The 22885-nt window shown below is 39.0% G+C and overlaps 1 protein-coding gene across 1 annotated transcript in view; it reads left to right on the top strand.

Moving 5' to 3' along the window:
- Positions 1 to 557: 557 nt before the first annotated feature.
- Positions 558 to 22885, top strand: part of LOC139731997 (actin-binding LIM protein 2-like) — a 226290-nt gene continuing 203962 nt past the window's right edge. The window contains exon 1 of the mRNA XM_071642870.1: positions 558 to 873. Within this exon, the coding sequence (XP_071498971.1) occupies positions 717 to 873 (157 nt within the window). The 5' untranslated portion in view covers positions 558 to 716. The remainder of the gene's footprint in view (positions 874 to 22885) is intronic.

Below are 22885 nucleotides of genomic sequence, written 5' to 3'. Positions count from 1 at the left end.
AATGAAAGGGAGGACAATGAAAAAAAAAAAGACAAGAATGTGCTTTTGCAGATATGAACACACATTGAGCCGAGCCCCCTTAAAATGCAATTTACGTACGAGAAGACCCAAGGAAGTTTGAAGATCAGGGAGTTCCCCTACTGATGGAAATGCGTGGTCTTCGTAGCGCAGACCCTACTTACAATATTCTCACATGAACCCTACGTTAGTTTCGTTGTTTTTGAGCTCATCTCATATAATGATACAAACAAACACGGAGCGTACAATCGAATATACATGCGAAGTATTTGAACATACATATTCAGCGTTTGTCTTTATAAACAGAAATTGGACGTGTAATAATGAGAGTGTTTTCAAGGAAGAAAAAGCCAAGCCTTCACATAGCGAAAATTAGCTCGCAGACCAGGCGAACGCAACCGGGGACGCAACATGCGAGGAATGCGTGACGTAATAGAGAGCTGGATGATGCAGGGGCTGGGTACGAGTTCACCATCGACGACCAGCGCCGTCGTGCGGCAAACTCACTTCGCATGAGTGATTTTACGTCTGTAGCTGTGTATTATTGTTTTTCTGTTGCGGAGTCAGACGTTTTAACGTGTTGCGTTTTCCAGTCAGCCCATTTCGGAAAATTACTTTTGACTTCGGTTCATCTGCGACGTTAGTTCTGAAGTGGGAGTCTAGGAAAGGAATCCACTTACAATTTTTTTTCTGCAGCCATGCCGGTTTTGAGGAGGAAATCAAAGTCGAAAGCAGCTAAGCAGGCTGCTGCCGCAGCAGCGGGGGAGAGCAAAGCATCTCCCCAGACTATCCCCACCATCAACGAGCCAGCTCCCGCTGCGAAGAAACCGCCCAAGGCTGGCACGAGCAGGACAGGTAGGCCCTTCATTCTTTTTCTTTGTACATTGTGTGATCGGCGTTTCAGGCGCGTGCAGCTGCGCTTTTGTCAACAAACCGGAAAATGAGAAGAAAAGAACCCACGTCTTTCCCCCTCTTGGACTTCTTTGTGTTTTATTATCCGCTTACAGCATTAGCATGTAACGGTTGGGTATTAGTCGCAGACTTCAAGTACCGGTAGGTGAATAAAAGGGGTGCTAACTATTTCTTCCAGAGTGCAAGGGAAATGATGATTTGCGTTCTGGGCGTTTGTGATGCTTGAAGTAGGCCCCTACAGAAAGTGATTCAAACTTGTAAAGGGTGCATGGATATGATTCGGCATATTGCCATGAAAGCTAACATTCTATGACATATATATAGACCTATAGTGTGATAGTTCGAAGTCATATAATAATCCAAAGACCTGCTGACTAGATATAAGAGTGATTATTATATTGAATGAAACAGACTTCTGTTTAGGGAGATTGTTTTCCCATTGAATGTAAGAATAGAAGCAGCACAAAGGTTCAATAACAAAAACAGACATCTGTATAAAATTGTGACCATTTCAGTATTAATCCTTTACCTCCTAGAGTGGTTTACTGTAGAAATGAACACATGGTACACCTGTGTTCAGTAATTAATTGGAAAGTCAGTCTATATTGCCAGTATAGGAAACTATGTTTGGTTGGCCCTTGTGTGTAGACAGACATTTTCTAGAGTGATCATAAATTTCTGATCTATTAGTTTTGTACTGCCAAGACTTTTTATTGGAATGATGGTTCTGTTACACAATTTCAAGATGACTTTATCTTTTTAAAAGGTTAATTCATTGATACAGCTGTATTTTTTAATCTGCAATTCATGAATGTGGATGTGTGAGGAATTTTGAAACTGCAGCACAGCAGATGGGCCAACACAAAGTGTTTGATGTATTAGACTAGTGAAGCTCACTTTTCTTTGTTCTTAAATTCTGTTGTCCATAACAATTCCTGGTGAGGCATTAGGTAATTGATTGATTGATTGGTGGATTAATTCAGGTAAAGAAAGAGAGAGAGAGAGAGGGGGGGGGGGGAGATACAGGGAAAGAGAAAATAATGAGTTGATGTCCATACTATACATGAAAAGCGTTGTTGAAAGCCTCAGAATGCAAATCACATCTCACGCGTGTAGCATAGGGCGATGGCAAAACACACCAGTGATGAATGAGCGAAGCTTTTGCTATTCAGGTTTTATGTGGGAATACCTTAATCAACCTCACCACTGTCACAATAGACTCTAGGCCCTATATAGTGTGTGATGTATTTCCATACTTGTAAACGATATTGATACCGGCAATTCATCAAGCTCAACAGCATACCACCATACATGTACACCTAAAGTTGACAATGAGTAGATGATGGTTGTGTGTTTGTTTGTTTGTTTATTTTCACACCTCCATTCACAACAAAACTGCTGCTGATTGATCCATTGTTATAAAGAATTTATTCTCCTGTCTAGTTGGCCTTCAAACAGGAAGAAAAAGATAGAGATAGAGAAAGGAGGAGAGAGGAGGAGGAGAGAAAGAAGAAAAGGTGGTGTATTGTGTTAGTTTATGAAGGGTGTATGTTGCACTGGACTGTACAGTGAATATCTGCTGTTTCAAAGATGGGAGCTGTCAATTGCATCATTTCTAGATCTACTTGCTGTACCATAGAAGAGGGAGATGACGGAGTAAATATTAGGCAGTGAGAATTGATTTCAAAGGGAGAAGTAAAGCAGTGGAGCAAAGGCAATTGCTCTGCAATTTTTAGATTAAGTCAGCCAAAGTGTTACAAACATGAACTATCCAACATGAAGCATCCAAATGATTAAAATGATGGTATCCTATATACTTTCCCATACACATGTACAGTATATGTTACTTTAATAAATACCACTTGTACTAGTAATGATTGTGGATGTAACTTTTAGATATGATCTGTCATATTAAGTAGCAATGATCGTTTGATATCATCTAGACAAGGAATTGATAGGATAGGGAATTCATGCTCCCTTTCACATTCTAAATCCTCTCTGAGAATTAATCCAGAGATAGAGAGGGAAAGAGACCCTTGGAGTATATTGACTGTTGCCATTGACTTGTGAAGATGGTATTGGTGCAGCGGTAAAAGCTGCGGAAAATATTTGCAGCCCTGAGTGCTTGACCTATAACAAATGTGACGGGGAGGGGATGGGAGTGGGGAGGGGATGGGTGAGGGGAAGGGGTGGGTGAGGGGAGGGGGAAATGAAGGGAAGGGTGAAGGAAAGGGAGGGGAAGGGAAGGGAAGGGGAAGGGGTGGGGAAGGGAAGGGAGAGGGGAGGGGATAGGTGAGGAAAGGGGAAAATGAAGGGAAGGGTGAAGGGAAGGGAGGGGAAGGGAAGGGAAGGGGAAAGGGAAGGAGAGGGGAAGGGAAGGGGTGGGGGAAGGGAAAGGAGAGGGAGAGGGGAAGGAAAGGGGATGGGAAGGGAAGGGAAGGGGTAAAGGAAGGGGAAGGGAAGGGGAAAGGGAAGGAGAGGGGAAGGGAAGGGGTGGGGGAAGGGAAAGGAGAGGGGAAGGAAAGGGGATGGGAAGGGAAGGGAAGGGGTAAGGGAAGGGGAAGGGGAAGGGAAGGGAGATGAGAAGGGGAAGGAAAGAGAGGGGGAAGGGGAGGGGAATTAAAAGACTGATCAAAACTCTGACACATTGAATGCCATTTTCCATTGATTGAGACTGAAATTGAAATTGAAAGGGGAGGGTGGAGAAAGGGAAGGGAAGGGATATGGGAGGGGGAGGGAAAGGGAAGGGAAGGGGTATGGGAGGGGGAGGGGGAGGGAAGGGAAGGGATATGGGATGGGGAGGGAAAGGGAAGGGAAGGGGTATGGGAGGGGGGAGGGAAGGGGAGGGGAATTTAAAAGACACACAAGGGAGAGAGACACACACAGAGGGAGAGATGAAGAGCAATGAAGATAGAGGGCGCGTAGGATGGATATGATGAAAATTAGAGGTCACGAAATGTCACAAAGTGGTGTAAATAGCAATCATATTTTGTATCTTCTTGCTTTACTGATTAGTTTATTTACTTTCTGGGGTGCTTAGGATTATTTTAAAGCAGTGCATTGATATATTTTCTAACACATTTTGAGTGTGCAAACATACAATACAGACTATGGAATGTTTAGAAAATCTTAATCAAGTCCCTTTAATGGAGAAAACCAATAGAAGTGAGATATTTTGAAATAGTGAAAAGTGGGATTACCATGAAATATTCCTCAAAGTTTATAACTCACCCCTTGAGCAAGTGATTTGTTTGTGTACAAATGTACACTGTAATTGACATTCCGCATGTAATGACGGTTCAAAGTCTGTATTGTGGTAGACTTTGGAAGGAGAAACAGTTGGGAGGAATTTTTGAAATCATACATGTTATGTCAGTTAGACAAGTGTAATGAGAATTACAGCTGGGATATTTGGGTCACTATGTGGTTTGTTCTTGGCCATTTTCGAAGAGAAAAGAGTATCTATGTCTGTGAGATAATCAAAACCTGAGTCTTCGATCAGCTCTTGTAGACTGATATCCTGATTTTGAACAGATGTAGGATCCAAAAGATACTCAGGAGTTTGCAGAGCTGCTATCTACGAAACAAAATCTGGAAGTGTTGTTATGACGATCACAGCTAGTGTCATTTGGGATTGATGGTTCAATATCTTATGCTGACTTTGTATTGTGGCATTAAATATGGATCTTGCCTACTACCCAGCCTCACATGGGCGAACCTGTAAGTAAACTTATTAGAATGATTTTTTTTTTTTAGTTAGTCATTTCATACTTTTTCATGGTGTTCTTAGAATTCCAAGCAATTTATTGATCAGGAGAGGATATAGGCAGAGAAGAATGAATTCATTCCAATTTCTTTAAATGTCACATGTGCATTTCAATGAGCAACCATCTTAACTAACAACAGTGTGCCTTCGAATTGTTGGAAGATATGGCAGCATTCAACTAGTCTTACTTCAAGACACAGCAGGACCTGCAGATTGTCCTTCTCAGGCACACTAGTCAGCATTATTTTATAATTGTGCTTTATCATTTTCTCTGAACAGATATTATGTCGAAAAGTAGCTTCATTTCAAGAGATTGGTTCCTATACAAACTGTAGCTAAGGCTTTGCTTTGAATGATGTACTAATTGTCTGATTTTGAGGAAGTAGTCAAATGATACAAGTCTACCGAAGATTGGTAGTTTTGCCAAAAAAAAAAAATCTATTCTTTCATTTGACACTGAATGACCTCTCCTACCTAGCACATACTGAATCCGAGTCTGTAATAATTCCTAGCATTTCAATGTATGCACTAAGTCTGTGCAAGGCATTTTATTCAAGTATAATTACTAGAGAAAAATTTTGTTTATCAGTTGGAAAAAAAAAAACCCGCCATGGTATCAGGGCATTGTTCTCAGGTATTTATTCCCAAACATCAGAATAGCAGCTGAAATTGAATTATTGAAAAAGAATACAGAATATCTTTCCATTCTCCTTGTGATGTATATTGTTGTAACCTTTCCCGATTCAACGATGGAATCTGCATGATACAGATATGATACCAGGCGATTATTCATGCCGGCATTTGCAACCAGTGGAAGAATTGCCATGGCAACGCAAAGTCGCTCTCCCGTTCTCCTTTGTCTATGTCGAGTTCAATCAGAGCCCCCCGCATTGATCGCCGCTTTTACCGAAGAATAGCGAAAGGTCCTTCCCCTCCATCTCTAATTGGTGGCCATGCTAAATGATGTGAATTCCAAATAAGTCATGAATTTCATGTCTGTAAGAAAAGAAAGAAAAAAGATAAAAGTGCGCAGGAGATATGTTCAGAGAAAAGGTTCATTTGAAATGGACCACCTGTTCCCCACCCGTATACCGTATGTTAAGTCATTACTTGTGTTTGTGTTTGATGTATCATAATATATATTTACATATATATGTGTATTATATGAAATCCCCCAATGTATATGTGTATGTATGTGTGTGTGTGTGTTTGTATACTCTGTGTATGTATACTACATGTGCATCCCAAAACACCTATTCCAATCATCACCACTTGATAACTTCAAGGCAATCTTTATATGATTTATGAACAGTCTGTTGCTACTATGAGGATTTGCATGCAAAGTATGTGTATGATATTTTGCAGAATGTAAAAGTAAACCTGCATTAAAATATGGCAGCATTTAACATTATCATATTTTCCATGTCCTGGTGTAAACCATCCCATAAAATAACCTGCAAGAGTTGGCACTTATAGCATATTGATTGGCCATCCAGCGACACAAACGTTCAGAATCTTGTCGTTGAATTCAACGTCACCAGTATGGTTCTGGTGTATTGTGTTCAGATGATCATGATTAACATCAGGACATTAGTTCACTGTTGCACAGGATTGAGGTACGAAAAGCGCTCGCAAGGTGTGACGGTGACGCGTGGGACACTGCTGCTGTGTAGCAGCCTGTGTGTGTCTGAGTCAGGGGGGAAGCCGATTAATGGTTGCCGTAGTTACTCACAGCAAATGGGAGGAAATTTGCAAGCCAGGGTATCTCAAATTAGAATAGAGAAGGGAGGATCGTTGTGCTGAGATGCAAGATTTTGAGCCATTTTTCTCACACCCAGACTGTGCAGTTCATCAGCATACTCTCCTATGGAGACACCGGAATGAATGGAAGAATGAAGCAACATGCAATGTCTTAACCAGAGACCCAAGCTTTGAAGAGTTGAATATTGAGCCAACCATCAGCAATTTCTTGATTTAAAGTATTGACCTCCTTGGGATATTCTGTATATACATACAATTTTTACTTAGAAATGCAAAACCTGAGAATAATTGTGAAGTACCGAAACTCAGTAAACACCTTGACTGCACCTATCCCTGTGTATTGACTGTTTTTACGTATGTCTGGGTTGTCTGAAATATATTCGGGCAAATATGCCCAAAGTATGTATTTCAGCAATTTTACTTTGATACCAATGTGTGATCAATATAAAACCTTATCCCCCCCCCCACATACATGCATTCTTAGAGAAGATAGTGAGAGGTCATTGAAAGTTGAGAACACAAAGAGTATGTCCTTTTTTAATCAAACAATTGCAAGACTTTGCATCATATCTTGTTTTTATCAGTTTTACCATAGTGTCATCATTGACTTCAGGAATGGTAGATTTTTTTTTTCTTCTGAAAACAAAAGCAAATATTTTCTGTGTACCAAATAGGTTAGCGAAGGCTAATTATAGCTTGTGATGTATCCGCATGGTAACTTTTAATTGATGTTGGCATGAAAAAAAAAAAAAATTAGATACTTGAAGGCTTGCAAATTTGCAGTTTTTTGTCTTGAAAATATCAGCCAATTTTATTATCCACCCATTTGTTTGCATTCCTGTATTTGCAGTGCACATTAGACCGCCCCGCAATATGCCGCGTGTGAGGCACGCGAGTGGTGACCTTCTCTCAATGCATTTAATACACTCATTATACCTCTGTTTGATCTGCGTGAAAGGAGCGCAGTATACTTCCCATGTAGTGGATAATGCCTGCCTGTTGGATTGATGGCCAAGTGAATGGCCACTGCCTATATAACGATCTGGGCACATAATGCTTTCCTGGTCTACCATCACACATTACGGGCTGACATTTTTATAGATTCATAATGATCAATAAAAGGGTGCATGGATATCATACATGTAGGAGGATATGTTTGGCAACAAATTACCTATCAATGGTTTTAATTTGTAGAATTCTTTGAATAGTATGCAATTCTAATACATGCAATCATATGATATGCTAGGCAAAGGATTACTATCAATGTACAAGTGCCTGTTACATATTGTGACATTCTTCCGATCAGATTAGTTTGACTATTTTGGAAGTACCAAGTTAAAAGAGAACCGTTTGTCATCATTAGTTAGTGTTAGATGCCATGGAAGTGATATGGACAAGTATTCTTTTTCTGCAGTATGGTCACAGTCAATGCACATGATTTCAACAAGATCTATCATAAACTGTAGTAAGCCACATATACGTTGTACGGTGTGAAGAAGATGCCACACCAGAATATCATCTTTCCATTCAAAGCAAATGTTGTACTGTAGCAGGAGCCCATGTGAGTGTATTCAACCTCAAATCAATAAATGACATGTTACCTAGTTAGTCTTGCTTGCAGATTCATTTCTAATTCATTGTTTTTTGTTTCCTTAGGTCAAGTTTGCCCTGGAATATCCCTGAAACACATAATACAACAGTCATTGAATCAAAGCGCACAAGTACTGTTTCTTGTGGGCAGTAACATATTGATCTGTTTTCTTGGAACACATTGTCCAACTTGTGATGCTAGATATAGAACAATGACTGATAGGTTATTGAATTGAAACTAGAGACAAAAAAGAAAATCCAGAAATTTTAGATGAATGAATACCACTATATGTTGTACTTGTAATCTTGATTGCATTGCACATAATGAAGCAAATGAGGATGCTAATGATATCAAATGGTTAAATTACTCTGAATAAAGCAAATTCATAGAACTCATTTAAATGTAAAATGATTAAACTACAATGTACACTGTATTACTTCATGGTATTTTAGGTACATTCACTGCATTGGAATAGTTAATGTACTGGATAAAAAAAGAAAACAACAACTCTAATTTGCTCATCTATAGTATACAAGCCTGCATCTATATCAGGTTTTTTTTTTCCAGCCACTTTGAAAGAAAACACGAAAATACAATGAAATGAATAAATGCAAACCACAGTGATATAAGATGACCAGTCCACTGGTCAGTGAATGTCCAGTGAAGATGTTTGATGTCATGCACTGGAAGGATATGAATTGAAATAAATACAGTGTATGTTCCACTTCACGTCAGGTGGTAAAATTCAAACACCTTATTAGGTGTTCTTGAATCCAAAGAGATTACGGGGTCGGAATGAGTTCAGAGGAATACGGAAAGCTGAAAAAGAATCCAAACACGTGATCATATTTTTGGTCCTCCGATAATTGTGGTACAAATGATCTCTAAAGCGGCTAAATTGCCAGCAGCATCAAGTTGCATCACATGAATAGTCTCTGTGGAGGTGTTACATAGCAGACACACAATTGTAATGCGTACACTTCTCATACCATGTACTTGTAACTCCTGTACTGTTTCCCAAGTGGGTAGTTGTTCATTTTCAATCATAAAAGCCTTCACTGGATAGTGTGGTCATTGCCTGCAGGAAAAACAAGAATGCATATTTTGTGGGAGGAAAAAATATTAAATTGTATAAATGCTGAATTTTGAGTTGATGTAGAGAGTACTGTACATAGCCTTGTACAAGTTATACAGCTCTGCAAGAATGCCGAACAATTTCACTGCATGGCAAAAGTATGCAGAGGCAGATCCAGAGTGCGCCCCCTCTTTGTTTTTTTTTTAAACAAAAGAAATAAAAAGAAATAATTGGGGGTATGTGCGCCCCCCACCCCTTTAATTTTGTATAAGGCGCCTCCCCTTCACAGAATTCCTGGATCCGCCCCTGGTATATATGCACGTATCAAAGAGCATGATTGTGCCAGATCCATAATCTGTACATTTTATATGGAAAACAAAGAAATGATTCAGGATGCGGCTTATTAATGCAATACGGTTGTTATCACAGACACACTTACTTTGGTGTTGATGCAAAGGTGTTTTTAGAAAGATTAGTTGTTGTAGTCTAATATTTGTCCATTTCAAAACAGGTGGTAAAAATGTTGAGTGAATAGAGGTATATTTGCAGTTTTCACATGTGACAAGACATTGTAATCTCAACAGCATAAATATATGAACATGGAAGCAAGTCCAATGCTGTTCTTTCATTTCATTCATTTACCATATTTTTTCCATCTACAACAAAAACATATAAATATCTTGTTTTGAAGAAATGTAAAGTGCATGTATTGATATATGAGAATGTGCAATAGACAAAATGTTAAAATATGACATTAATAAAGAAGGTATTAAAAAGCATTTGATGAGTATGTGAAAATGCTGGAAATGGGGAGGAATGCCAGATGAGAAGCAATGCGTGTAGGATGGAGAATGTGATCACGCATCCCATCCGCACTGAAGTGGAGGAAGGAAATAATGCACTCAGAAAAATGGCACAAGGCACACACCACAAACCACCATCTGGGAGAGCCAGGAATGTATTGATTTTGGTGCTGAATGAATGGGATTCCGGTCCCTGGCATTCGGCCAATGAATCCCGATCGGTCATCCTTGGAGAGGTTTACATGTCACGCGCGGCCGCACATCTCAATCAGGTTTTTGTGTCATTGGTTCAAGTCGAATTTGTCCGTTTTAATCCCGGCTCTAATACCTTAATTTTTTCATTTACCACCGTGCTAGCAAAGAGTGTATTGCAGTGTCCCCCCTTTTTCTGCAGTGATGCGCAAATGTGCATTGCCTTGTTGCATGATAGTGAATGGAGAATGAGTTTGATGCTAGATAATTATTGGAAATTCATTCACTGAGATAAATGTGAAGAACTTGTCTCACAAATGCAAATCAGAATATGACATTGATGTGTGTTTGATACTTCCAAATCATGGACGGTATAACAGAATAGAGATGATTAGAATCGTGACTGAATATTAAACTGGGTTTGATATTTTGATATTTCCTGTTTTGTACACAATTTCCATGCTTGCATTTTCACACTGGTGAATGTACCCCTTTATGGATAGGGGTATTCAGCTTTAAGCCTTCTATGCTTTTTTCATCAGCATTTGTTACTTCATCCAAACTTAGAAGAGGAATAAGTATCAAGATGCCCATGCCAATTGGGGAAGAAAGCTCTCTAACATGCGCACCAGTTGGCGAACCAGATACAGTATTAAACAGATAAATCTAGTAGTGCAATTAAATGTCCAATAAGCAGTGCTGTGCGCTCTTCTCACAACTTTGTGTCGATCTGCTTGTACTCCTACGCACAATCTTGATGTATGGCTGTGACCTTTTGATTGTATTCAACTTTCATCAGTTTCTTCCCGCTAAAATATCTTAACATATGAATAGCAACTCCCACGACTGTTTGGAAGTTGCTCACGAAGGTTACCAGATATGCATGATCCGAGTAGCTGCACGAGTTTGTAGAATTCTGGTCGGGGAGCAATAAGACTGTCTCTAAGTGTTTGCGCCATTTCCTGAAGATGTGGACTCCCTGTCACTTTTTATTGGACAGTCGAGCAAAGAGGCACAGAGTGCACCCAACGAAAACAGCCGGAGGGTTCGTCGGTTGAGGTGGTCACGACCGCCGCACTCCCCGACGACGTGGAGCGTAATCTCGGCGAACTGCGCCACACCAGAGAGGCGAATTATCATTTCCCCGCCCTGTCAGTGCCATAAGCCGTGTCATTTCCATTCCTCCCGTTTCCATTCAGTCCCGCATCATTGATCGGATTCTGGTTTCCTCTCTTTGCGGAGTTCAAGCATGATGAGAGTGCATGTCTTTTGTCATTGTTGTTGTTGGTTTTATATCCCTGGCTACAATGATTTCCAGTTGATACATAAAGGGGAGATGTATTGAGTAACTTGGAAGATTCAGAGAGGGTGCTCTCCCCTCTATTATAATTAACCTTGCAGCCTTCTCCTGGATCCCTCATCTTTAAAGAATGATGCATTCACATTTTACTCGCACTGCGCACACTTTTATGGTAAATAGAGATCATCACTGTGGCACCTCCCAATGACACACATATGTGTAGTTCATTCCAGGATAGCTTCTTGGGGCTGCAATAGGGATTACAGTATCAAGTATCAAGACTTATCTCGAACAAGGATGCATTTGTGCACATGTAGTATAGACTAGCACCACTGAATGACTTTGACATTCATGTTTGATATATATTTACCTGAATACATGTATTTCACAAAAATATGGGCATTTCAGAGGGAAATTGAGGTGAAGATGCTAAATATTGCATCCTAGAACTGCCAGATAAACATTCCTTGTGTTCCATCTTTATGAAATGAGTTTGAAATATACTGCAAGAACCAGATCCGTCTATTAAAAGATTTGAAATGTTTAATTTCAGCAAGCAAGTTATTAATTACCACTTTACAGAAACATAAACAGCTAAAGATCCTTCTAGGCTTGTTTTGTTTTGTAGAAAAGAAAAAAAAAAGGTAAAATGAATTAAAAAAGGAATAATGAGCAAAATTGTGACTTGACAGCACTGAGACATCATTAGTACGTACGACTGTCAAATATCACCCCCAAAAAGAATGAATCCATACAGTGTAGACCCGTGTATACATTACTCTTAAAAGATTTTTTTTTTCTTTTTTTTTTTTTTGGGGGGGGGGGGGTAGTTACCAACAGGCTTTTCAAGCGGGTCAGTCAGTAATGTAGACAGCAGTACTCATCTGCCATAATAAGCACAGATTATATAAAAAGTCATGGAAAGCCATTTTGCATTTCTGTATACCAATTCTATGTGGTGTGAGCACCTGTGAGCACCAAGAAGTACAAAGATTTTCCAGAATGCAGAATTTTTAGGGCGGCTGCTAAGTGCCGTGTTCTAGATCTGTCACATACACTGTCAGTTTACTGGTAACGCCAGTCCTGAGCTTTAGGGTAATGCCGATTCTGAGCTTTTGGGAGTACCGTGAGAGCGATATCAATGTTTCGTACCAAATACAAATGCTATATACAGCAAGTTTTCATGCATAATTACAGTGTTCTTGAAATTCCACCTTCCAGTCTAAACCGAAACGAAATATCAACAATGAACCCTCAAGTCTACTTTAGTTCCCATGCCTGACCCCTTATCTTTTAGTGTGTATTTTGTTGCTTGCAAGAGAATTTAATTATATGTTTAAAGAAATGTGTACTCATGTGTTACATCTAACATTTAGGGATTGCAATTTTACGTTAATATTGTGTATCATAGTGTGCATACATTTGCTTGTATGTCTGAATAGTTTGAAAAGGGCAGAAATTAAATCAAATCAACCTGTACTGATGTAGTCACGGCTGAGGACTGACATGCTGGTGGGGGATCGTTTCAAAGGTTGACCTGATGAAATTCTGTGATGAAAACAGAAGATCACTTGTGAAGCGATGATAACAAGGAAAAAAAAAAGATAGTGTTGATGTAATCTCCTGTAACCTCTGCAATATGTACTTCTCACTTTCATCTCACTTTGCATCAAGTTCAGATGAGGCTTGCAGGAGGGGTCAAATTGCCCACCACCGGCTGGCTGAGAGTGGTCCTCCCAGGGGCGTGGGAGCGGGACCAGTTTCCTGCGGCCATAACTTCTCTCAGTTTGATTCCCGTGGAGTTCATAGCCCCAAGGTCTTGACCCTTCTCATCCTTATTACATCTCCCATGTCAGGTGATGCCTTTGAAAAATGAGACATGAGGAAAAAAAAGTGTCATCCACCCCATCTTCCTCTATTTGGAGCAACCTTCCTCTTTCTTTATCCACGAACGTTGCACCTTGATGTCAGGTGACGACTGGAAAAATGATACCTAAAATAAATAGTGTCCTGCACTTTGTCCTTGTGCCTTTTGTGTAATGTGCTATTTGTTTTACCATTGTTGCACCAGATTTTTTTCTTCCATGATGTGTGGAATACAGACATGCAAAGAAAATAGTGTCCCACACCATACATCTTTTCTATGCTCAAACCTGACTTTCTCTCTATCCTTGTTACATGGCAGCTACTTTTAGGGTGCTACATCGGACCTTGCTGTTGCTCGAGTTGTAATAAGATTAATCTGGCTTCAACTGCACTAGATATAAATGCTAATGCAAAATGACTGATTTTTTTTTTAACTTTTGCACACTTTTTGTATCATATTGTTTAATGGCATGTACAAGCTTTAGAATTTAAAAAATCACAAATTGGATAAAAAACCTCCCAAATTATGTAACTCATTTTACATTGTCAATTCGAGGAAAAAAAAAACCAACAACCCCAAGACACCCCACACTTGTAACCAAACTTTGTCAACATGGATGATCTAGGAAATATGATAGAGAAGTGTCTAACTTGACATACTGGTAGGTACTGAAACCATGATGGACCCCCTTCCCCTTTAAAAAGCAAAACAAAAACAAAAAACAAACAAAAACAACAACAACAACAACACCAACAACAACAACAATACCACCAACAACAACAACAATAAAAGAAGAATATTACTGATTGTGTTTGCACAAGAATTTCCTGTGTGGGAAATTTTGGTGGAATAGATAAAGTTAGCCAGAGGATACCAGCATGGTGTCACAACACCTTCATCTCCCACTGTGATTTCAGTGGCATGATCTTGACCTTGCTCATTGCCGCAATCTTCCTGAGTTGTTAAATTCATTTTTTTTTCTGTCTCTGAGCATTCCTTGCTTTCCTAGGTCTTATGTGTATTAGTAAAAACTGGATTCATTAATGTTATTAATGAAAGAATTTTGATTTTTTTTTCCTGAACAGTAGAATGGATAAATTTGTTGGAATTAATAGCTGCTTGATCTGTGGGTAGATTGCAGTGATTCCAATTTTTTTGTTATGTACTCTTTTAGAGTTGCCATATGACTTTCAGCAGTGACCCTTAAGTGATGATAACCAAGGTCATGCAACTATATCTAAGACATACAAATCTTGTATGCATGTAACTCTAAGATTATTTCAGTTCAAAGACAAAATGATAACAATATGCAATCATTATTATTAAACATGTAACCAGCCATTTCACTACCTCTCAATTGAAATCTTGGTATAGTATGAAAGAAGAGTAGAAAATGTATGAGAATCTGTGAAATGGAATCCTTAAACAGTCCGGCAGAAGGGCCCTAACGCTTGCGTGCTGAAAAAATCACACACACACAAATTATGGTTACATCATGTGAAAAAGCTTTCAAAACACTGGCGAATCATGTCACAAATCGAAACTTTGATTTTGGGTTGAAATTTTATACTAGGGCCCTTCTGCCAGGTTGATAACAAGTGTTTCTCTTTTACTCCCAAATCGAGGTTACAGCCTACCCCAAAATTTGACTGGTAGAAAAGGAGGCGTACCTCTTGATGTCAAATACATCTGGCAGTTCACAATCTGTGAGGAAATGAGGAGGGTGTGCAGTGTGGAAAGGTGTACAAATTGGGCTTCATGTCATTTAACCCATTGACTTTTAAGAGCAGGGTGTGTCATGTAGTAAGTCTGTGAGAAATTGCTGCAACCTGGATGCAAAGGGTTAAATGAAATTTGTTTCCCTGGGGATTTATTTGTATTTACAGAGGAAAGGAGCAGTGGTAGGAAGCAACTTTAGTTTGTGTTCCCAAAACGTATCCAGGTATATGAGCAGTCGTGGCAGCTAGTTGCTGCTTATAAATTTGCGAGGGCCTCCGCGATCTTGTGGGTCCGATGAACGATACAATTTGCCATCCATCAGCACGAAGGTCCGCATGGAGAAATGTGTGGCGGATTGATTGAATATTGCCGTCACGGGGAAGCTCCCAGAGCCTTGGTAGTCAGTCAGGTGCGGATGCAAGATGATGTGTGCAGCTCTGGTCGCCGCGGCAACAGTCCAGAATCCAAGTCTTCTTTGCTTCCGCTAAATGAGGCAGTCCATCAAAGATCACACTTTTTTTTTTCTCTCTTTCTCCATCTTTCTCCCTCAAAATCACTTTTCAAAAATGAAGCGTTATTCATCCATGAGCTTCTTGCATGAGAATGAATGGGGGAGAGAGAGGATAACTGATGATTCACATAATGTTCGAAGCGCATCTTGCGGGATAAGCTGGCTGTGTGCCACTGCGAGTTTGCGACTGACGTCTCAAGGAAATGGCGAGGTTGTTCGTGATTCGATAATGTTCCATCATGATTTGCTGGTTTCCATGTGATGAAAGGAAACTTGTGAGGTTCAGACACACATAGCCTTGATTTCAATGAGTGTTAACCACTCTTTCATTCATTCATTGTGTCACTGTCAGATTATATATGTTCATGAACACTCAGAATATCTAAGAAAAACTTCTATTCACATACATTCGATATTTCAAGATTGTTGATGCAAGGGTTTTGGCTTTGTGAATGTTTATGAGGGAGAATTTTATGTGATGAGAAACAGAAAATAACAATTAAACAACATTCTAAAAATTAGCATACATGGCTGCAAAACACATATGTTTTTAAGAAATGAAAACCTTCAATATGGAATAAAGATAATGAATTTGAGCAATATCAGATTACCTGTAAAAGAGATAATTGTACTCTGAGTTGCAATGTTGCTAACTACGGCATATTCTCGTAGGCAACTTCAAGTCTGGACATATTCTTCAGGATATGTATATTTATTATGTTTCTATACATGGTCCAATAAGTTCCTTAATACTTCATGCCAAATCACATGAAATCATATTATGGGTGGAAGTTGTATGAAACAGTTGCTCAGTTCAGTGCTCACTTTGACTATTATCAAATGTCCCTAAGACACTGTGTTACTTTTGTAGATAATTCACTGTTATCCAAACTTAATTTTTGTCTGATTGCCCTGAAATTAAAACTGATCAGTTTGCTTTTGTGTCATTTTCTCCCCTAAGAACAAGTTCTGTCTGTGTTGTGTGGAATCCATTTTCAGCAGTCTTACAAATTCATGCATTCATTGAACTCGTGACAATTGCTCTCATACTAGTATTAGGTTTTCCATAATATGCGCAGATAGCTACGTCTGCATCAAATTAGTTGGTTGCATAGAAATTTGGGATGGATTAGCCGGAATACCACTGTCATTCTCGTGAAATTTATCGGCTGCGCAGGTGATGCGGCCTGGCTTTCCACTCTGGCATTTCAATAGGTGCGGAAGAAATAGATGACCGATGAAGCGTAACGGCGCAACAAATTAGATTTTTGGATGGAGATGTGCTGCACGTAATGTTATTCTGTGATGCTCCCTGGGTGTTCAGGCTTCCATGTAATGTGTGTTTCATACTGCATATGTGTCAGAGTGTTGAATATTGTAAAAGAATTAAAGTATTTTGATGTGATGATGTAACAAATTTAAATGGCTTGCTTGTTTGGTCACCTCAAGTAATGTGTCTGAATTTGTCTGAGATATATCTATTATTATTCAAGCACATGAAAGAACAACAACAGCAAAATGAAACAGCAAAATTTTATGTCTTGGAAGAAAAGTACTGATACAAAGTGCACTAAAATGACTTCCAGAGCATGCATTTAATAATGATAATGATTATATCGACTATTTATTCCTCCTGTCTATTAGTTCCCTTTTCCAAATTGACCTGTATGTGAGTGTTCACAAGGACTGATATGCCAGAATTCAATTGATAGAAGATAATTTCTGAAGATGACTGTCTGGCCAGATGGTTTGTCTGTACAGCATTTGCAGGGCACTGATAACCAGAATGCTCAATCAAGCAATTAGGAGATTTTTTTATTTTATTTTATTTTATTTTATTTTATTTTATTTTTTATTTTTATTTTATTTTATTTTTTTTTTTTTTTTTGGGGGGGGGGTAATGTCCTAATTTGACACTGATTATTCAAGCTGGGGAAATCACATATTTTTTTCTTATTTTATTTTTAAAGGACATATGCAATGCAAGTGATGCTCAATCTACAAGAGGAAGGTACATTACCGGTACATTGTCTTTTGTTGATGATATTGATAGTGATTGACAGATTATGTCACTCACAGAACCTTGGTTTGGAAGTTGTTGTTGTTGTTGTTGTTGTTGTTGTTGTTGTTGTTGTTGTTGTTTTTTGCATATCCAAATAATCTGAAGGAAATAGTAGATGAATCATTATTAACATATATGGGACATATTTAGATATGCTGTTGGCCCCATAAGTGATAATCAGAGTATTATAGATGAACACAAGGCAACATTTATTTACATTGCATAGGTCCTTTAATGAGTTTGTTCTCAGAGGGTGTGGTGCAGAGAGTCACGTTGTTGCTTTACTTTGGATCTCTGTTTGTGTTCTGTGTTTTCTTGTCTTTGTTCTAATCAGATATTTCTACTCTCTTGTAAATTTGGCACAGGTTTTCAGCTTTTGTCTCATCTGGAGCCAACACCTGTGACACATGATAGATAGTCTTCCTTTCAGACCAACACTGGCTATGCTATAGCTGTGTACAGATGGCACAGCAGTAACATTCATATTTTGCAAGCCTTGGTTTGGAGAAATATCATTTTCCAGCCTTTACAGTCTGAGTAGAAAAGACTAGATATTATGATGCATGGATATTTTGGGCTGCACTGGAACAAACAATAGAAAATTATTCAGAGATGATTTAGAGTGAGTTTGTGATAAGATTCATATTCCCTTGGCAACTTTTATGTGCTTCTGTGTATGTTATTATCATAATGTTTGTAAATGGCATAGTAACAGGGTGAAATCAAAATCACTGTTATTTTTAGAGATATGTGAAGAGAGAGCATTTCTTAAAAATAATAAAAGGGATGTACTTTAGAGTGGGATTGATGTTGCATAAAGACAAAGAATGACCACAAAATTATGATCATTGAAAGTGGGGGCATAAAACATACAGATGATATGGCATGCCTGACTAATTGATTATCATTGAGATTCACTTTTGTTTGTTTTGTTTCTTGTTTTTGCCATTTTGCAGTTAAATAATATCATACTTTTTACATTCTGAAATTCTTCATGAAAAACTGTCTCAATCATGTCTTAGTAAAACCATGTAATCAATACCACCTTTTTATCTAATTATTTTCATTTGAGGTTCTAGTGGTTTGAATTTGCAGCATAAGCACAATCTGGTAATATTGGAAAAGTGTTTGGTGTGTGGCTTTTTCTTGTATGGTGTAACTGGAGCTACAAGATAGTAGTAGCTCCATGGTGTAAATACTGTAATGCAAGCAAGAGTGCCTTATCACTATCAGTTTCTTCATTAATATCATACCTTTGTTCAAGTGTGAAAGTACTTGCTCCACCTAGCAGGCTCAAGTACCCCCTTTTTTTTTAGAATGTAATGTCATGATGTCATAAGTAGCAAAGTAATGTCATAAGTAGCAAAAAAAAGTTCACATATGTACATAAAGGCAGTAATTGAATAATTCTGATTGTAGGCATGAACAATATGCTATTTTTTATGTTTACATTGTTTAAATGCATGTCCAATTTCAATCATTGCATTGTATATTCTCTTGAAAAAAAAAGTTTGAAATGAATCGAACTTTAGATGTCGTTGCAGTGTAGAAATATGTGATGTACAGCATTGGGTCTGTAGAGGTAGACTAGAGCATATTGTCACCTCAGAGGTGTTAGTTTCATCAGATTATTAGCTCTGAAGCAAAAGGTGTGAAAGATAAGGGGAAGACAGTGTGCAACTTGGGGCTTGCTAGACACCATTTCTTCGCTAACAGGTGATAAGTTCTTGGTGTCCTTATGATAAGGTCACGGAAACAAGAGAGGGTAGGATTAAGGGGTTAGGGAATATGATATTGGTGTGGGGGGGGGGGAGGAGGGAATTTGATAAATGATGTGATATTCTGACATTATAAGGATGCCCTGACATGTATTACTTTTCTAGAACATGACAGTTTTGTTCATGTTCTGGCTTCAGTTTTGTATGGACTTGAAGAAGAATCAAGGAAATTACTTGTACGTCTTACCAAACACATTGCATTTCAAATCAATGCAATGACTCTGTATATGTGTGTGGAGCTGGTCGTTAATCATAGAGATAACTAATGGTAGATTGATAGTTATCAGTACCGTCATTACCACCGTTATAATCATCACTGGTATATAGCCACCATTATCACACTATCATCACTATCACCATGATCACCACCATTGTTGCCATCATCTTCATTACCATTATCATCATCATCATCACCAACATCATTACAGTTCTCCTCCTCCTCCTCCTCCTCCTCCTCATTATCCTCATCATTGTAGTCACTTTCATCATCATCATTATCCTCCTCCTCCTCCTCATCATCATCATCGTCATCATCATCACATTAATGTTGAGTGAAAGGAGAAGGATGTTCTGAGGTGTAGCTATATCCTCACTGAAAAGAAAAGGTGAAATCACTGATTGAGTTTCAAATTTTAAGCCAAAGCGACACCTAAAAGAGATTTACAATGCCCTGTATGACCTAGTTACATGAACATTCAGGGATTTTAGTCTCCAGAGTGAACTCTCTCTGATTGTTGCAGAGCTCAATGAAACGGTACAAGTGTACTCACAGACGGGAACGTGCCCCGACTCCCAATAAAGAATTCTATCCACCTCTCCCATCATCTTTGATAGGGGAGACTCTCCTAGATCTAGATATCAACTCTTTTGCTCAATGGCGCATCTTATCTGCACCCCACCCCTCTGGGTATAATAAAAAGAGCAATGCCGGGATTGAGTGACCTGCAAACATAGAGGGTCCCCGAGATTTGAATTGGCGATAAATTGCTAATCAGTTGATATGCACTTCTTGGCTCGGGTCAACCCCAGTTTGTTTGCCGCATGCTAAACCTGGCTTTTGCGCATCACTTTAAGTCCCTCCTTACCTGGAAATATTAGGTCGTCTCTACCCAGGGTATGGATGGTATCCTGAGACGAAACATTTGGCAAGTATTTGTGGGGGTTATAGTCCATGGCAAATCAGGTACTATTTCATTGAGCAAGGCAAAAAGTACTATTAAATATTCCCTCCCTTACCCAGAGCCTCGAGCAAGACTTGTCTGGCGTAGCAGTAAAGAGAGCTTGGCAAACACTGAATGCAAGAATTAAATGTCCCTCTGTATGAGAAAAATTGAGAGGTTTTCCCCGTCATTTTCAAAAAGATCAAGTGAATTTATCTGAAAATGACTTTGAGTGTAAAAGAGAAGGGGAGATTTAATGTGACCCTGGAAATCCAATTTTCTCTACCATATACACGTACCATTTGTGACTGTGCACCTCAAAACGAACATAAAGTCGCACACACTGATTTTGCGTGAGGACTGAAAATAAGTGAAATGGGTCAGCCTAGCCGAACTTGACTTTTTCATATTTTCTAAAAGAGCGGGTCTTCTTTTACATTATGCTAAAATTTGGTATCATAAAACGGGCAGGAAAGTGTGTTTTTAAGCAGTTTATCTCGAACATTTTTCGTAGAATAGTGTGATTAGGTGTGTCATTAGAATCCCTTTTTCATTTCTGAAAAACCTTGTCCACACTCTTCGCTTTCAACTCTAGTAACTTTTGAAAAGATAGTACCACTGCTTTGAAAGTTGGCATTAATTATGGACAGAATGTGTTAATGAGGCATGCTTAATTTCAGTTTAATCTAATAATCCCTTCATTGTTGTTACTCTGGTGGTTTACTTCCTGTTTTTTGTCCCATTCATCGCACAGCCAGCACGGTTTGGTATTAAAAGATTAAGCGCTTGAATAGACACTGTACTTCAGAGCCTCTTTTCTCAGTTCACACTTTCCCTGAGTTTGTGCTTTCTTTCCAATATTTAGATAGGTTAAGAGAGTCCATTTGATTTGAGTTATACATCATTTTAAAGCTTAAGGTCTGCTCTTTCAGAATATGGTCTTAACTAAAAATTCATGTCTGGTGACTTTTTGTTTGTTTTGAGGTGCAGAGTCACATTTGTCAGATTGACCAAATAATGCAACTTACTTACTAGTGATGCCCATTAGTCCCAGTCTCTGGAGTTTTTTTACATTTTGTTCAGTCTACATTTTCTTGTACATGACTAGAATCTGGGTTCTGTGGACTAAAAGATTCCATACTAGCTTGTCAGAGATGTGACAGGATTAGAGTTTAATCTGATGTAATAAATTTTCTCTGAAGAGCTGATGGTCTTAAAAGCTATTCCAGTTCTGGGGAGGGGAGGGGGTTGGGAAGTTGTCTTTAAAATCAACTAACTGTCATTTACTGTTTTTATGTTTCATCTTCAGAATGATTAAAAGGAGAAGGGGAATGTGCAATATACCTTTGGAGAAATGAAAGAACTTTAAGGGGGGAGGGGTTAAAATTTGGAGGGGAAAAATGAGAGAGAACATGAGCTTGGATGATGGCAAGAAACCGAGAGAGATGGATTAAGATGTATGAGCAAGGAAAAAAGAAAATGATAAATGCAAAAAAAAAAAAATGAAATATGCCAAGCAGCCAGGAGGGAGGTAGGAGGGATTTTGTGAGAGACGATCCAAACTGAAAGCAGAGAGAATGTTTGGACATGTGGTTGAGAATAAGGCAGATGAGAAAAAAGAAAAGTAAGAAGGGTTGGGAGAAGGTGGGCAAAAGATAAAAGGGGGAGGGGGAGGAAGTGAGAAAGAGAGCATCCAGATTAAGGGATGCGGAAAGACGGCGGAGACAGCGGAACACCGGGATCTGCCGTGGGCTCGGGTATGACTCCGCATGTATCGACCCAGGTGTGGATTGCAGTGTAGAGTTGCGGCGAAAGCTAAGAGACAAGCCATCCCTTGCTGGAAGCCGCAGAACTCGTTTCATCCACGCGCTCCGCACATCACACGCACGGTGTCGAGTGACTGATCCGGGTGTCCCCCTGATTCGAGCAATTGATTATCGTAAATCAACAAGCTTATTAGATGTAATTGAGCAATGGCACAAAGTGGGCACTGCATGGGAGGAGGGCTTTACTTAAAAGTTATTGCATGGGACTATCTGTAATTTCACTGACAATTGCTAGACTTACTGTTGCTATGTATAGCTACATGAAGAGGAGCAGCATGTGATTGTGCAAAGTTCTCCAAATCAAGATGTCGCAGACATGAAAGTTAAGCCTGATATGCAATCTGATGAAGATTAAAATAGATTCTAACTTGGTATCATTTTGATAATATTATTCAGTCATGCTATGAAAGTCCAACCAAGATGGTACAGTGGGACACAGAAATATTCAAGAATAACCCTCAAAGATATCTTTTGACTTATCATGACTTAAGTGGTCTTCTTTATCATTCATGTTGATCATTTCATTTAAAAAAACCCCTCACAA

The sequence above is a fragment of the Diadema antillarum genome, unplaced genomic scaffold (assembly GCF_040938485.1).
Source record: "Diadema antillarum isolate AM-2024a unplaced genomic scaffold, OU_Dant_1.0 seq00000392_RagTag, whole genome shotgun sequence".
NCBI classification, from domain to species: domain Eukaryota; kingdom Metazoa; phylum Echinodermata; class Echinoidea; order Diadematoida; family Diadematidae; genus Diadema; species Diadema antillarum.
Note: the sequence above shows the minus strand (reverse complement) of the source record. Positions and strands in the feature narration are given on the sequence as shown.